This window comes from Hemibagrus wyckioides, linkage group LG04 (assembly GCF_019097595.1).
Source record: "Hemibagrus wyckioides isolate EC202008001 linkage group LG04, SWU_Hwy_1.0, whole genome shotgun sequence".
Taxonomy (NCBI): domain Eukaryota; kingdom Metazoa; phylum Chordata; class Actinopteri; order Siluriformes; family Bagridae; genus Hemibagrus; species Hemibagrus wyckioides.
The window spans coordinates 6,754,656-6,772,890 of NC_080713.1; the positions used below are offsets into that span (position 1 = coordinate 6,754,656).

At 39.9% G+C, this 18,235-nt stretch overlaps 1 protein-coding gene across 1 annotated transcript in view; it reads left to right on the forward strand.

The window, feature by feature from the left end:
• si:cabz01090165.1 (uncharacterized protein LOC100333421 homolog) overlaps window positions 1-14,848 on the forward strand; it is a 157,910-nt gene extending 143,062 nt beyond the window's left edge. Inside the window, exons 3-5 of the mRNA XM_058388505.1 lie at window positions 2,087-3,457; window positions 9,700-10,364; window positions 14,190-14,848. Coding sequence (XP_058244488.1) covers window positions 2,097-3,457; window positions 9,700-10,252 — 1,914 coding nt within the window. The 5' untranslated portion in view covers window positions 2,087-2,096 and the 3' untranslated portion in view covers window positions 10,253-10,364; window positions 14,190-14,848. The remainder of the gene's footprint in view (window positions 1-2,086; window positions 3,458-9,699; window positions 10,365-14,189) is intronic.
• The last annotated feature ends 3,387 nt before the right edge of the window (window positions 14,849-18,235 follow it).

The window sequence follows — 18,235 nt, forward strand, 5'->3', positions numbered from 1 at the left end:
TAGATTTTTGCTCGGCTAAAAATTGGGTAGTCTGATACAAAATGTTCTATGTTTTATGTTGTTTAACACATCGACATGCAATACCAAGAAATGAAAGCTCAAATGTGTTTGGTTTATAGCAAAAACCAATGCATTGGTTTTTGCCGTTTCAGTAGTTTCAGAGGGGACTGTAGCTTTAACATATTAATAATTAATCTTTTATTATAAATATTATTATATTGTAATCTGTTTATCACTAGCTTTAGTTTATGTAGCGTGTCCACCATGCAAGTCTCAAGGAATGAGTTGTTACTATAGAAACAATAATGATTGTGATTTGAATTACAATCCGAATGGCTGTCAAAGCTGCTGTTAATCTGATCTGAGAATCCAACATCAATTTTACAACACACCAGTCCTACTAAATGTGAACATAGCAGGTGACTACACATAATGCGCCTTTGTTTATCCATCTTATCCCGACATACTGTGGTTGACTCACCAATGCACACTGGGATGGAAGATGGCAGGTGCGGAAACCTGGCAGAGGAAGTGGAGAAGTGTTATGCCGCTCTTGTTGGAAGAGGAGGAGCACTGAGTGTCTCTTGCGTATTGATATGTGAGGCACATCTTTTTGCTCCATCACATTTCAGGCAACGTTCTACAAATATGTTCTTGTATAAGGCTGATGCAACGCGCCTCAGAGCAGAAAAAAAGAAAGCTAAAAAGACAGACCTTTCCTTAGTTAGTTGTGTGGATAATAGCTGTTTCTCAGGGGTGGCCATGACTTTCTGTGTAATGGAGAGTGGGGGCTTAAGCTCGCCTAGATGTATCACCACTTCCTTTCACTCGAGCACTCACGTTCCAACTCCTATTCCTTTCCCTGCCATTTCAACTTTTCTACACAGAAAGCCCAAAGCTCGACATTTCCCCCTGCTGACTGAGAGGCGTAAAATAGCTCTGCTGTTTCCTCCTCCACTGCAGATGGCATGTCCCTTTCATCTCTCCTTGCATGGCTTACTGATATTCGTTGAAGTCGTGCACTGGCTGTGAAAATAATTACATTTATGTGCTTTTGTTCAAAAGTTATTAATGTGGAAGTATATGCATACACAATAAAGGGCCACAAATCAGATATTCATTAGCATTGGCAGTGAGTGTTAGCACAAAATAATTACTCATATTCACACAGCTGGTGCAACGGTCTTTCTGTATCATATATAAATTTGACGGAGGCAGAGGTGGGTGTCGTATATTCTGACTATGACGTGGTGGATGGCAATTAAGTTTAGCATGCTGGCAGCTTTGGCACAAACCCCCCTATAACTAACACACACACACTCCTCTTTTCTACTCTGCAGTTCCTGCCTGCATACATTACAGTAAGGAGTGGCAGTGTGTGTTTTGTAACACTAGAATGCATTAAGTGATTCCAAGCGTGACATACATTACTTATTTTTCTCCTGGGTATCAGCACTGGGGATTGTATGCATTATCTTTACATCCTGCTCTCATCTGATTTTGCTTGTGGCAGTTTGTAAATTTGTAATCCAATGGTCCAAGTATCTGTGAAATCAAGTAATTAGATTGCGTCTGTATGCCTTAAAACAGCTGCAAAATATAGTAAGTAATTAAAAAGTCAATTTGGATAGTCCAATGAAGACAAACCATCTATAGACTGTCATGAGGCAGTGTATCAACTGATTCTCAACACCATGTCATAAAATGTATGGCTATCCAAAGAAAAAAAAATCAAACACTACCTAAATTGATTTTGAAACTGAAATAAGACTTGAGTCTATAGATGATGTACTAAACATCAAAAACCATAAATTATTAACAAACTGCTTTAAATTAGTTATGGGGCAAGCTGACTGTCATTTTTACATATAGTTGGCAGTCCATAGATGTATTTTTGACTGCCTGGTGAGTGTCTACATTGTACTATCCGAATAAAATTGTGTTTTGGCTCGGAATTGGGGTCTCTACTCTTCCCTCGGGTGTACGTCTGTGTGTGAGAGAGAGGCAGCGAGAGAAATCCAGAGTGTGTACTCCACATGCATGCTAAAACCTCTTTCTCTGTGTTGGTCCTCTTCTGATTTTGCAGGAGTGCAGCCATGGAGCGAGTGCTCTTGTGCCTGTCTTTGTTGGCGCTGCCCATTGCCGCTATGCTGTGCCCAAAGCGTTGCACCTGTCAGAATCTCCTCCCCTCCTACACGGTCCTTTGTGCCAAGACAGGCCTGCTTTTCGTGCCACCCAACATTGACCGGCAGACCGCCGAGCTTCGGCTCATGGACAACTTCATTACCACACTCCGGCACCGCGACTTCGCCAACATGAGCAGCCTCATCCACCTGACTCTGTCTCGCAACACCATCAGCCTCATCCTGCCCTATGCCTTTGCCGACCTGCAGGAGCTACATGCACTGCACCTTGATGCCAACCGTCTCACAGCGCTGGATGACACACATCTGCAAGGCCTGGTCAACCTGCGCCACCTAATCCTCGCCAATAACCAGCTGCAACAAATTTCCCACGGAGCCTTCCAAGACTTCCTAGAGACTCTTGAGGATCTGGATCTGTCCTATAATAACCTGGTAAATGTCCCATGGGACACTATAGCTCTCCTTGTCAGTGTCAATACACTTAGCTTGGATCACAACCTCATCGAGTTTGTGCCTGAGGGCATTTTTTCAAACTTGCACAAGCTAGCAAGGCTGGATATGACCTCCAACAAGCTGAAGAAGATTCCTCCAGACCCACTGTTCTTGCGCATACCAGTTTATGCTAAAACAAAGGGCTCACCACTAACTGCACTGGTACTGAGCTTCGGTGGAAATCCACTGCACTGCAACTGTGAGCTGGTGTGGTTGAGGAGATTGACACGGGAGGACGACCTTGAGACATGCGCCTCTCCCAAAGAACTAGCAGGGAAGTATTTCTGGACCATCCGTGAGGAAGAGTTTGTGTGCGAGCCACCCATGATCACACGCCACACTTCAAAGATGTTTGTTATGGAGGGTCAAGAGGTGAGCTTGAGGTGCAGGTCTGTGGGGGATCCTGAACCTACAACACATTGGGTCAGTCCAGATGGAAAGCTGATTGCAAACACATCTAGAACAACTGCTTATGAGAATGGATCTCTAGACATCCTTACAGCCACGGTGAAAGATTCAGGCGTGTTTACTTGTATAGCATCCAATGCGGCTGGAGAGGCCACGGCCCCTGTGGAACTTGTGGTGAACCCGTCACCACATTACGACCCTAAACTCGAACCTGAACCAGGACCCTCAGACATGCCCACCTCCATCAAGTCAAACAGCAGTGGGGGGCAGACACGAGTGGAACAGCGGGTCAGTGTGACCGAGATAACAGCTACATCAGTCACAATCCGCTGGCCTTCACAAAGCCATATCCCTGGGGTTCGCATGTACCAGATCCAGTACAACAGCTCCACGGATGAAATCCTCATTTACAGGTTAGTGTGACTTGCTTTTCTGATTTATTATTTACAACACCAGATGGTAATATTTTTTGGAATCGAATCTCTGCAGGGGATCACTGTGCGACATTTACTGCATCTGTCAGAGTTCATAGAATCCACAGATCTTTCCTGTCTTACACATGATCAGCTAAGTCTAAGGTTTCAGTGAAGTGTCTTACTGAGAATAAGAATATTCCTATTATGTCTGGTTTGTGGTTTTTGAAACGAATGTCAGATGAAAGATGTACAATTCCTTGCAGTTTAGTTAATTGGCATGTGTTGAGGAAAGAAATTCTCTAACGTTTATTAATGTTAGTGCTACCAGTCGTTATCCAGAAAATAAATAGCATAAGATATAGAACAAGATGAAGACTTGTTATTATTGTGCTTTAACTGTGTCCTGGATCATCCTGGATATCCTGCAACACAGGAATGAACATTTCAGTTCATTTCAGTTACGGATCCGTTCATATGGTAAAGGAAACAGGACAATTCATACGAAGCTTGTAATAAGACAGTTCAAGTTATTTTATTTTGCAAAACCACATATAGGGACATTTCTACACATAGAATATGATTTATCATGTTAATCTTGTCAGGGGATGTGTGCAATCATGCATATTCAGAAATCACTAGTGGCAGGAAAGTGTAATTGCATGGGATGGGATTATGAGGAGATCCCATCCCACACACTGTCTGTCAGTCATGTCTGTCAGCCAAAGATGATGTGTTGCTTAAAGATTTGGCACTCAAGGTTTTGTGCAGGGAAAGTGTTTTTAAGGATCACAGGGAGCTCTTTGCTGAGATTGAGAATTGATACAGTCAATTTGGTTTACCCAGTGCAATTTTAGATCTCTGCCAGCAACTCGCCCCACTTTTGGAGAAGCCAACAAAAAGCAAGGCAGGGTTGTTGGGGTTTTTTTTTTTTTTCATATAATTTAGACATATATGTGTAATTGGAGACTTTCTCTGGATAAGTGTGTGTGTGTATCTGTACATAAGCAGTGCAGTCTGTGTAGGATTTATCGTCCTGTCCATTCTGTAAAGCTCTACATAGGCATAGATTATAAATGCCATTTTTTCTGTAATAGATAAGGCTCTGCCTACTCTGCCAAATATGGCAAATGTTATGCCATTAGAATATGCCTTAAAATATGGTTATGTAACTTTTATCAGTTTTAGAGATAAACTATACTTGGTAAGTAAAGATACAACGACATATTCTTTATGCTTCAAAGATTTTATATCATATAATACAATGCATCTTTGCAAGCAGTATAATTTGTCATAAAAGAAAATGCAATAATAAAGTTAATGGTTTCTGGTTGATAAGCAGTTAATGTATGCTACAAACACTGTATACAGCAGGACATGCATAATGCCAATAAATGTGGTCTAATGGTTCACTATATTGGTAAATTTCCATTTGGATGGTGCATTTAGCTTATTATTCCTTTCCAATGTACCATCATAGCTCATCAAACTGTAATGACTTTTCTTCAGAAATAGCTTTCTAAAGTTGATATTCTTCTATTCGATTAATAAATTGATTCTCCATTTTGCTTGCAGGAGAATAGGCCTGTTGTTGGCTTTCTGCAGTTTTTATAGTTCTACTTATTTTAGACAGAACCATCAGAATCAATGCAAATGACCTTAAATGAAGGCCGTCTGCATGGCGACACAACAATATGATGAAAGAGCTTTTCCAAAGAACTGATCCACCAGATATGTTTCTATATGAGACCATTCCCATTGGAGCTCTGAGATCTGGATTTGTATGAGGACAATCATGAAACATGATAAGTTTCTTCATTTACATACAGATGAAGGGAAGAACACATTAAAAGTGACTACGGTGTGATAGTAGTCAAATTTGCACATGACAAAGGAAAGAAGAATGACCTCAAAACCAAGGCAAAACCACAGTGGTGTTCCAAGCTTTCTTCTTTAAAGTCAAACTTTCCCATCTCTCCTTTGCTCTGTGCAGCTCGTTATTTTTAAACCACACACCGGGGAAGGAAATAAAAACACAAGCTGTAAATTAACTGTTTATCCTCACCAGTTACAACCAGCCATGATTTACCCAGGGCTCAAAAACGTGTGTGTGCTTTGCGTTCTCAGTAACTGAAAAAGAAACCACTAGTTTCATCTGTCTCTCATAGCCTTAAGGTCTTTTTCCAGATGTTTTGATTTTTTCTTTTCTCAGAATTTATTCGCCGGGTAAAGCGGCTACAATGATTTTCCCTTTTTTAATATGCAGCAGTGGTCCTTTCACCACTGTCTCCAGTGATTTCTCATTGAAATCATGTGTAAGGGAATAATTAATTTCTGCCATGTCTCCATGGACAGATTAAGAGCATAAAAAGATGCACACCAAAAGCAATTTGTTGTTAATTATGCAAAAAAAAAAAGAAAGAAAGCCGTTTGGTTTTTGATGATAGCAAAAAAGAGATAAAAATGTAGCTCAGAATCAATTAGATATATATGTTAATACCCGGCTCCATCATGGTAGATGCTGAGAGAATAAGTGAAGAAGAGAATGACTGAACTTGATGTGGGGGTCAAGATAAAGAATTGAGGAAAAAAACTGGGGAGAAATAAGTTTAGGATTATAAAGTGACCTGTTGGTATAGAAGAAAGTTAACACAAGAATGCAGATAAAGGCTAGGATGTTGAAGACAAAGCTTGTGGGAGCTGGTGGGATTAATAGAAGCAAGAGAGGAGAAGATTTTTGAGATTTTCGAGGATAAAATAAGAAATAAGAACAGGTGGCCGTGTATAATGTAGGTGTCTATAATCCTTAGAATCTTTTTCCATACTGAAGACTGGAAGAAAGCTTCTGAGTGATAGTTCCAGGCGGTGTTTGAAGGCAGAAGCAAATGTCAGGGATCCTGTGTGTACATAAGGTATATGATAGAGTTGTGTGTTGGTGTTGGAGCTGTCTGGGTTAAAGAGGAATGGTGCTGGCTGAAGTGTGAAGGTGATGAATGACGTTAGGAAGTTAGAGGTGGTGATGATTAGGTGGGCTTGTCAGAAAATGCTACGCTCAGTTGTCAACTGTCAACATTTGAAAGCCTCCCACCATTAATTTTTCTCCATTTTCTTCCCCATGTGCTGTGAACAGGTAATTAAATGGCACCACTTCCAGCACATGATGATAGAACGCCACATTTCTGACATATACCAAAAGTAGCAGGCTTTGTCTGACCCCCTGCCAACCCCTTCTTGATGCATTTGGTGACAGATCAGTGGCAGGCTGAACACCTTGGTATCTGAAATGGAGGGAAGAATAACTTATATGTCCATCAAATTCTGTGCTAAAGCTTCTGCAGCCATCACACTGCAGGTTTAGCGTATCACCTCATTAGAGTGTGACCTTCGGAGAACAAGACAGTTTGAAAAACCAGGGTATGTTTAAATTCTGTTCAGTCCACCTGCAAACCCAAAAAGGGCATAATGTGTAGCTGCGCTAAAGTGGCTGGGGAATATGTGGAAGTAATAATGCAGTTAACTTTAAAAATCATAACACAGTATATTTCCAACGTATTCCTTAGTCTTTCAAACTGGAAAAATGAGCCGAGATGAGAAAACTGGCTGAGGGATTACTAATATGACATGCAGGGATGGTGGGCGGAGCTTTTAAGGGCTGTCAGTTAATACTGTAGAGTTCAAAACACCTACCGAACTGTCAATCATTCCAGATTCATATGCTAATTAGCTCAGCTCCAGTTTTATTTTGGGGGGGATGAAGACTGCTCTTTTGGTGTATTTTGAGTGATAACTGGTACCGGCATAAATTGATGAGTAAATCCGGCCCCATCAGCACTATTTCCACTTTATTGTACACAAACAAATTTTATTTAATATGCAGAAATTGCTTCAAGTGCATTTTCCTCCTTGCTCGGGAACAACACGATTGCTCTGACTTGTAGGCTGAGAAAAATTATACTGTCTTTGATACTGCAAAAAATATTTTGCACATATTTATGTCCCACATACTGTACACAGTCTTTGACATTTCCCTACCCTAATTTCGCTTCCTTTTTATTGGCTGTATTTGACTGTTAAGAGCAAGTATGTATGTCACACTGCTGTAGTGGACACTTTAAATGATGATGCATGACAAATGTGACTGTAATATGTGATATGCGACCTTGCTTGCTCCAGCCATTAAACAGGAGTGGCCTCTGTATGCGTAATTACCTTCACTGTTGAGTTAAACCAACACACACACACACATACATACAAACACACACCCAGGGCAAGCTGGTCTTCATTGTATCAGGCCAGTACACCAGGTCGTGCGGCTGTTATTCTGATAAATAGAAATGAAGTACTGGTGGTAAAGGCCAGACAGAATCTGTCCCTCTCTCTGAATAATGCATGACTCAGACAGCCTGAGACTAACCTGCTGCAGAGCTTACGTTATATTTACATGCAGGCGCAGTGCACAGAAGTATGCTATAATGTGGAGGTCAAAATTAATTTGAGCAAAAGTTGTAGGGTCACTTGTTCACCTGTGATGGCCGCATGTTAACCTTACCCGTCCTCTACATATTTAAATATCTTTGGCGTCTAAAAAAAATTATTCTGTTTTATTTTGAAGCACATTCATGTTAGTGAGCGATGAAGAGTAAGACCATCATTCATTCATTCATCTTCACTAAGCACTGGTCAGGGTCAATGTGTATCAAAGGAACACTGGACATGAGCCAGAAATACACCCTGGATAGGATGTCAGTCAGTCACACACTTATTTACACCTCAGAGAAAACAGTCCACCTAAAGTTTCTTTATATAAATATATTTTATTTATTTTTTGAGAGATTGGGATAAACCTGGTGGAAACCCACTGAGACACAAGGAGAACATTCACCACTCAGCACAAACAGTAACCCAAGCTCAGAATCGAACTGGGGACCCTGGATCCTTTCACACTGCCAGCGATTTTTGAATTGATTCAAGCTGCACCGCTTCACTGATAGCACACAGCTCATGCAATAGCCATCTTCAACAGCAGAATCTTTTTCAGTGCAGTAAATGCCATAGTTCTCTTAGTCATAAATAACAATAAATATCTCTGCTAAAGAGAAAGGCACAACATCTCTGTGGTGCCCAGTTCTCTTTAAATGGCAACTAAAACAATGTCCACTAACATCCAATCAATCAGGACAGAGTTGTGAAGATCTTTAATGGGAGAGAGAGTGTGTAGTGTCATTCTCTCTCTACTGTTGTAACTATGATGTTTGTACTTCAATGCCTTTAGGAAACTCAATCCAGGACAATTATGTTCTCTGTCTTTTCAGAAAACATCCAATCTTGCACTAGCATTTAGGCCAGGAGGCACATGTGTTTTGTGTGTATTGCTGTGGATTAAACACTAATTGTAAGGAATGGCTGTATTTGTTTGGATTTCACGTTTTAAAACGATAGCTTCGGCGAACTTCTTCTAAATTCCCTGAACACTTATGTTAGCTAGTTTGTTTTATGGTACAATTCAAAAGGCTTATCCAAGCTATAAATCTCAACATCTCCCCCAATCTTAACTACCTAATGGGAACGAAAGATTGATAATATTTCAAATTTCACAAATTACTCCTTAGCTAAGACTCTAGCTTTTGTGTAATTTGCAATTTGGACTGCTTCGGTTCTGCTCCACCCCTGTACCGTCTCTTCCCTTACTGTCTTTTTGATCTAGCCCTTGATTAGATTATTTCTACTCTCATATTCCTTTGTCTTGTTGCAAAGTCTAATTTCTGATGGCCTTGTTTTAAAATAACCAGCTAATGTATTAACAAGACAAACTAGGAGTAAAATCAGTGAGTTGTCACTTACGAGAGTAAACACAGTAAGAAAAATAACTTTAGTCTCGTCGTTGATATTTCTTATTATCATTATTCATGTTTAAGTGGCACCTGTGCTATTAGGGGAACAGCAGTGTTCTTCTTTTCTCTTTCACTCTGCGGTGTAGCCAATTAGGCATCGACTGCTCAAAACAACACTGTGCTTTGATATGTTTTTCTCAAACTCATCTTGGCATTCATTTAGGAAGCATGATCAATACTGCCAGTGTTACAGAGAGTTCAATAAAACGTGGCAAATGTAATTTAATTGAATTGATTGCTTTGTTTAACTATTTTTATATATTTACCCACGAATACATATAATCAATAACATACTTTTGTCCTTTGTCCTATCTCCCTACCCCACCCATCTTTCAAATTTCTTTCTCTTAGGATGATTCCAGCCTCGTACAAGCTGTTTCAGCTGAGTGATCTGGCCTCTGCACGGGACTACGATCTCTGTATCTTGGCCGTTTACGATGATGGGGTCACTGCACTCACGGCCACACGCCTCGTCGGCTGCGTGTCATTCAGCACCGAGCGTGAGTACCACCACTGCCGCTCGCTCCATGACCAGTTCCTGGGGGGCACCATGATCATTGTTATTGGAGGCATCATCGTGGCATCTGTTCTCGTCTTCATCTTCATCCTGCTAATGAAATACAAGCTGCACAGTCAGCATTACAAGCAAAAGGCAGAGCGCGTCAGCAACGTCTGTTCACAGACCAACGGCGGCCAGCAAGGAGCAGCATCCAACCCTCCACCACCCAGATCATCTTCTTCCTCCGCTTCAGCAAGTAAACCATCCATGCTTCTCAGTCAGGAGAGGCCAGAGAGTTATGGTGCTCAGGAGGGAGGCTATGGGGCACTCAAAGGCACCACAGTGGTGGACTTAAATCCAGAATACGGCAAGTCAGTCAAGGAAGAAGACTCAGTATCGCAATAACACAGGGTCAAATCCCATCCCCCGTCCTCTCCTCCTCCTTCCCATCTTCTGCTTTTTTTTTAACCTGGTGCTGGGGTGTCTCTGCCTTACTGAGGATTTCCTTATGTCCAAGGTAAGATGTGTATCCGTGATTTGTTTGCTAAGCATTAGCATCAGAGCAAGGATGAGCTAAATGCTGGTCTACTAGCCCTTGAGGTCAATCAATAAACATTATTTCCCATGTTTTTGTTTTCCTTATTCTTGCTTCTGAACCTATTTGAATCACCAGAGATTTGTTGTATAAGAAAAGAATATCCTCAGTAGTACCAGGGAACTAACAATAAATGCAGCACTCAACTAAGAATGGACTGCAAAACACTTTCTTTTAGAGTTACCAAGAATACAATCCCGGTCAGCAGGCATGATAACTATGCTAGCGATCTATGATTAAAATAGTAGGCTAATAAACCATCTGTATAAGCTGCTAGATTACAGTTTCTGAGAAGAAAAAGAGAAGTCTTTTTAGCTTTCTACTATCCCTGAGGCAATCCAACACAAAAGCAAGCTACTTGCATGCATATAAATGACTAAACACAGCAAGGTGTTCTCTGAAGTAAAGTTTTTGAAGAAGTGTATGATGGAAATCACAGATTTTCTTTGAGGACAGCGAGAGTACATTTGTATCGATAACAGTTACCGGGTTTTGTTGAGGTAATCGAAGAACAGTTAGCTTCTGAGCTGAACAAGACAATTGGGAACTTCAAGTGCTGTTAAATTGTATTGGCTGAAAGTACTGATGCTTGAAAAAAGAAGGTGATCAGCTGACAATCTCATTAATCATGAAGCCTTCAGGGTGAGTGTGGTAGCATCTCTCGGTGGTAACATGAGAAGTGTGTGCTGCATTTTACATTTACATAAGACAGAGGAAGAGAACATGCAACAGACATGACCTATTACATGAGCTGAAGATTTAAAATGCTATAGCGGGTTGCTTCTGTTGGGATTTCCAGTCACATTTTACATTTTTTTTCAAGAGCAGCATAGCAAAGCAGGAGAGTTTCTCGCTTTTTAATTTGCTCTCCAAATGTAGACACATGCTTCAGTAGACTCATGAATATGTTTTTCTTCTTTGCAAAGGTAATGAGTCCTTAATCAATATTTGTAATAATTGCTGTTCATTATTAGTATTACAATAAAAAATGAAAAGAAAGGAAGTTTGTTAGGCACCTTCACATACCAGCTCTTTGTTATGATTATGCCTGCTGGGGAATAACAAGCATATTCTTTGCAAATGGTTAGCAATGTGAGTTAGTATATTCATGAAGCAGGGGGTGTATTTGAATAAGCTTTACATCGCAGCATTACAGCTCTACAAAGAAAATGATGAAAATCCCTTCATTTGAGCTGCTGCTGCTGCTGCTGCTGTTGCGGCTGCTGTGGCTGCTGCTGCCTCGGCCCCCGCCTACACATCTAAGTGCTTGTGGGAATAAGCAATCATGATAAAAATCACAAATCTCTCACAGCACATAAACGCATAAAGAGAACTAGGGAGGCTGGTGAAGAATAAGTTTCCCACTTGGCTTGCCACTCGTCCTCATGCTGGCTTCTCTCCTTCTTTCTGGGAAACCAATTACCAGTACTCTGACCACCCTAGAGACATTATTATATATTTTTTATTTTAGTTGTAGCTTTGGTGCCTTTAAGAGTCTGCTCTCCTCCACATCTGCACGGCTTGAGCTTGAATGGAGCTCGGAGTATGTCTGCAAGGCTGGGTTTGCTTTTGCTCTTCTTAGGTTTGAGAAAGGATAATGGCTGTTACCTGAGTCTTTTGACCTTCCACGTTACCACTTCCTGAAGGAGCCAAGTCCATTTAGCATTGGTGCATAGCCCAGGAGGGCCCTCTCAGGGAATTAGTTTCCACAGAAGTGCATCAATGGAGGGCATGAAGTGGATTTAAGACAGTGAAATAGGTGGTTCAGTTATGAAACCATGCCTTACACTGACAGAAATTAATTCTAGCATGACTGGCAGGTGAAGGATGTCAGGTTCAGTCAGGGTCATGATCTAAGGGAAGAAGAAATTTCAAAAGCTGTCCCTAGCTACTGAAAATCAATGGATGCCAATCTTTTTCACAGAGTGATTTATTATGTGGACAGAGTTAAAAAGAGTTTTGAGAATTTTTTTTTTGCATTTCACAGGGTTATGAGGTTCAGGGGCTTAAATATGTATCCTTTTAGGTATTCACTTTTCAGTATAAGAATTAAGCAAGATGGCCATCCTGAAATAAGACTGCCTTTTGTATGCATTTTCGCTGTGTCACTGTCATAAGTCTTGAATGCAATGTCTTGAAAGCAGAGGGAAAAATAGATGAATGGAGCACTGTGTTCAACAGCACACCTGGATGGGATTTTCATTTCTATCTCGGACTGAAAAAGAAAAGAGAGAGATAGAGGGCATTGTGAAAGAGCAGCGGGAGGAGATGGAAAAAGGAGCAAAGGAAGAAAATCAAGTATAGATGATGCAGGTGATAAGAACATTATGATGTGGAGGGGAAACTGTGACGAGAAGCGGTGAGAGAGGTCATCCAGGCAGAGTTGAAGGGGTAAAGACATCGAGTTCAGGAGATATAGAGACAAATGGGCTAATCTTTAAAGTGAAGTCCCGCCATGGGACAGATATGGGGTGGGGGGTTATTAACTATTGTTTGTGTGCTGTCTAAAGTGGGCCATAACCTCCTCACTGTCTCCCTACCAACAGCACTTCCCACCCAGAATCCCTCCTGACTGCAGCAGCGCTAAAAATAGCTAACTGAAGAGGGCTTAGTGCTGGCCTGCTGCTGCCTGCAGATAGCTACCGGCATCAAAACCCCTTCTCTACTCTTGCATTGTTAACTCAGCACTCTGAAATATATGAATGGCTTCCCCTGTAGTAACTACTGATTGATAACAAGGGTTTAAGCTAATGAAGGTGGATTAGGGGAAACACATTTTTCATAGGCTTGTTTAGTAGCTGCTTCGCCAGCTACTCCTGCCTGGAAAAGTTATGTGTAAGTGAACCAAAGTTGTGTGTAACTGAGCTAAAACTTCCTGCTAGATTTGAAGTTTCAGTATTTCCGGTTTGCATCCTATTCATGTGTCTAGAATATAGTGATAAATCCCAATCATACAAAATTCCATAAGATGATCGATGAGAGTGCCTCCTAAGCATGGAGTGCACTAAACTTTCCAGTAATGCAGCTCAGCCATTGCAGCATGTCTGCTACAATAGACCTAAACTAACTCCTCCTCTTCTTATATTGCAGAATTGAAACTTTTGTCATAATTCTATTGCTAGTCCTCTAAGTCCTCTCAATTTTTTGGACTTATTCTGTATTTTTAGGATATCAATAACCTATTAATATGAAACAGCTACATTTTTTGAATGTATTGAAATAAATAAGTGATCTCAACAGATATTAGTGAGTCTTCTCATACATACATTTGCACCAAGTACTTGGTTATAGGACTTTTTTCCCAAGCTAATTGGATTATCATGAATACCGCTTGCAAATGCTCCTCAAAATGATTCCAGGTTGATAAATGAGGCCCGAGGTTTTTACCATGCTGAATTTACCTTCCATATGCTACTCATTCGAGGATCTGTTGAGTCATGCATATGTATGAAAGGCTTCAGCAAAACTCTAGGCAACTGCAGGGATAAAAGTGGACAGTCAACTGCTGTTATTATATTTCTGACTTGCTGCCCAACTGCATGTTAGAATGACTAAGCTGAAGGATGTGATGCAAATGCTAAATAATAAATGATGAGGTAGATTTTCCAGATAAGTTTATTCCTTTCATTGTAACAGCAAGACTACTGCTGTTTAAATTTTAGAGTTGTCTTACCCCAAACTGTGCAATGATTCATGTTGTTTTCAGGAGACAGCTGTCTCTAACACCTTTACTTCTTGTTCTCCTAGGCAAATTCAGTCTAGATGGAAAATTAAATTGCCTTGGATTGGAGCCAATACACTCCTGGGAGGAGAGGTGGGTGGAAGCCAGTAACTGTTTTCAGTCCCTTATGCAAGCTTCTTAACAAACAATGGATATTAATGAGCCTGTATGGAGCATATGGGCAAAATTTTGTCCTACACCTAGGCCATCACTCTTAGAGAAAAATAATATGAAAACATGACCATTACTATTGGACCAGACGAGTGAAAACACATCACTAATGGAATCTGTCGCTACTCTTTCACAAACCTGTGGAAACTAAATGGACGCCATGATTCATTCATGCTATTCAGTCACCGTAGGATGTCCAGGCTGCAGAAAATGCAGAGTCAAAGGAATGTTCTGAAATATTTCACATTTCTGAATGGAATGTGAAATGTTCCAATTTGATGCATAACACTCCGTGGAAATCTAATATTCACACACGCCATTGAAGTACAGACATACTGATAGCAAGTATCCATTTTGGTGTACTTTTGGGGCACTTTATGATATTCCACTCTTCTATTCTCTCTCAATTTTCCCCCTTACAAAGGGAACTGGACATTGGACATTTATTCAACTGGTAATCAGGCATGGTTGTACAAGAGATTTGTTTTGAAAAAAAAAAAAGAAGAAAAGAAAAGACATCACCAGAATTTTCTTAGTCACCATGCACTGATGCATTTATATTTCACGTATATCAAAAATGAAAAAAAACTTTAAGAGCCCAGACACTGACCTTCACAGACACAAAGTACAAAACAGGCCTCTTTGAAAGGTTGCCTGATGAAATAAATACTGTTTCTTTTTTTTGTCCCTCCCCTCCAATTAACTGTGTATGTATTTGTATGTGAGGTAAACCTTCAGCCATCTCTGATTTGAATTACACGTGAAAATAAAAAAAGTCCTCGGATGGAATTTTATGCTTTCATAGATACTACATGTGAATTTATAAAGAAATAAAGTATTTTTCTTCTAAACGTGTGAATATTCTTTTTTATCTGTCTCTCTTTATATATATACACGATAAAAGTTCATTCTTATATTTCTGATAAATTATCAGGGGTGTAATAAGTTTTAAATGTACTTAAATATAAAAAAGTGAAAAATACACAATGATATGTTTTCATGTGTAAAACATCCTGTAAATATCTAATTCTCATCATTATCTAGAGTATGCCTTTCTACTTAGCCAGCGATGCTAGTCTAACCCAACATTAGCAAAGAAAACATGCTAATTTAGTTAAATATGCACAGTTAATGTTAACAAGTTAGTGAAACGTATCTCAACACGCTTTTACTGACGGGAACATAGCTCATATACTGTATATGAGTCATTGCTTAGTCCAGTGTATTGAAACATTTTACAGAGGTAGAACAAAGGGGTTCATCCTCAAGTTTTACACAGCAGCTTGGTAGCTTATACACACACTGATTGCTGTGCTGCTAAATACATCACGTAGCATGAGATGGCCATAACAAATGACAAAATGGCATGATTCTTGATAGTTAATTAAACGTTATTCAACATGTACTTGATTAGAAGCGAAAATGAAATGATTGAATGCTAAACTTAAAACAGTCATTGACTGGATGTGAAAAGAAGAAACCTTTTTAATGGGTAATGATTTTTTAGAAACGCAATTAAGTAAAAGCACAAATATTCACTTTCAATAACACTCAAGTATAAATGTAAATATTTTTCACCTCAGGAAATACAACTCATGTATATTTTTAACTGCTAGTTTACTGTGCTTCGGCTAGCTCTTTTATTTTTTTTGTTGCCAATATTCATACACAAATGCATATTTTTTTTATGCCTCATTTAGTTCAGACATAATTATGTATTGCTTTAGGTCATATTAGGCTTTGAAGACTCTGTGTCTCAGACAACCAGATGCAAGAATCCTCCTTATAATCCATTTAATCCCTGAGAATGGCCTCGTCCCATTAGAAAGATTTTAAAGGGTGTTTTACTCTTTAGTGCACACTGTGAATATTGTTTAAAGGCTTTTACAGGCCATAAATAATTTATGGCCGAAGGGATTGAAGTGTTATGTGGGTGGATTAAAGGGGCAATGAGGCAGTGATGGCTTTCACCACATGATGTCACTACTCACCCTTTCTGTGTCGCTTCATTGCCCCAGTGCTGCACTTTATTTATTTATTCATTTACTTTTAATTTTCAGAATGTGGATAGAATGTGAAACTATCTATTAATGTAGATTAATATTTCATGCAAACCTAACAGTGTAAAATGATGCATTAAGTAACATGTAGAATGGTAAGATAATGCAAAAATACTGAAGTGTAGAGATACAGAGTTGAAGAAGGTACCATGTGTTGCACTGAGAGTTTCAGTGTAGAAAGGTAGGGAAAGTGAGATAGGGAAAGCCTGCTGAGTTAAGGAAATGGCCTGAGGGATAAAGCTATCCTTGACCCAGGAGACATGAGGAGTCATCAGAGACCTTGTTTATACCTGGTTGTACACTTCATTTACCTTCATAAGCCACTTTATCCTGTTCAGGGTTCCAGTTGATCCCAGGCATACTGGGCTTCCATTTACATGCATGTTTTTAGAGACTTGCACAGGAATGTACAGCATGTAACACCTAAATTAATTCACAATAATATACTACCAGCCTCCTGTCTGCATATGTGTATTTGATGTCCTTGAACTCTGGAAAGCATAAGGACGGATGAAATGCACTATGATATTAGGTATTTGGAGCAGACCCATTTCTGAGAGATGGATGCACTTAGATTACATTAGTCTGCACTACATCAGTCTCAGGGCTCCTGTGGTGGTTTGATTTATATCTGCTTAAATAAGTGCTTTTATAGCTGCATTAATACATGGACATATATCCCTATCCTGATATAACCCTGGTACTAAACGACTGGATGTAAACAGTGCCAGAGGTTCTTTACACATACGGGGGCAATCCATCTGTCATCCTCATCAAACTCATAGTTCCCTGATTGTATATTAATCCTAACTCATCATTTAGGAAGCAATTTAACACGTGAGCAAGCCCTCACTGGCAACTAAACTGGCAGTCTCTTAAATTTGAAATACTCCATGTTTATTGTCACTGTCTCACAGATTGGCAGTCTTTAGCAACCTGAGAACTAAATAAGCAAGTTCACGATATCCTATCAAGCTCAAGTCCTCCACAGGCCTCTGTAGCAGAACACATTAACACGCTAATCTGATTCCGGCGTGTTATGCCACCGAATCGCAGATGGTCAAACATTCAATTTGGCACAATTCAGACCCAGATTTGTTGTGTCAGCTCAGCTGTGTGCTCACGTCAAACTTTTTTTTTTTGCTTTCCCCCTTTCCCGTAGATTTTATCTGAAAAAAAGTGCGTGCCTCTGAGAAAAAGTGCTCAGATTCATGCTCTGAGTTCTGATATGATGATGACCCTCTTCATCGTTTTTGCATTCATTAATTCACTTGCACTACAAGCGTTGTAAAACGAGCTGTAATTGCCACAGCTGCTGTATTGTCCCTCATTAAGAGGCGAAGGAGTGAGGAGTGTGCACAGTTTCCGGCATGGGCTCTGAACGTTCGGATCGAATGCTATTAAAAGCATGTGCCGAAATCAAATCCGTCTGTCTTAACCGGAGTACTGATGCTGATGGAAATGTTTGATACCTTGGTTTCTTTGTTTGTGATTCAAAAATGGTTTAATTTTCCATATAATTATAAAGCATAAATGAAGATCGCAGTGCTGTTGATTAATTCATGTAATTATATGCAACACAAACACACATGCACAGGACTGTGTGCTGTTTTTCATGTGAGTATTTTGACATTCGAATATCTCTAATTTATCATGAAAGTGGTTTAGAATCAGCATAAAGAGTTGCATAGTAGCATTTCAGCATAGCCTGCGCATTCCAAATACTGGTTATGTAACATCTCTGGATGCGAGTGATGATGACCCATTTAGCTCTGTCTCACATGGATCCTCACCCTGTCCTGCTTTTACTTTCCTTATAGCTGACTGGATATGTCCTGAAT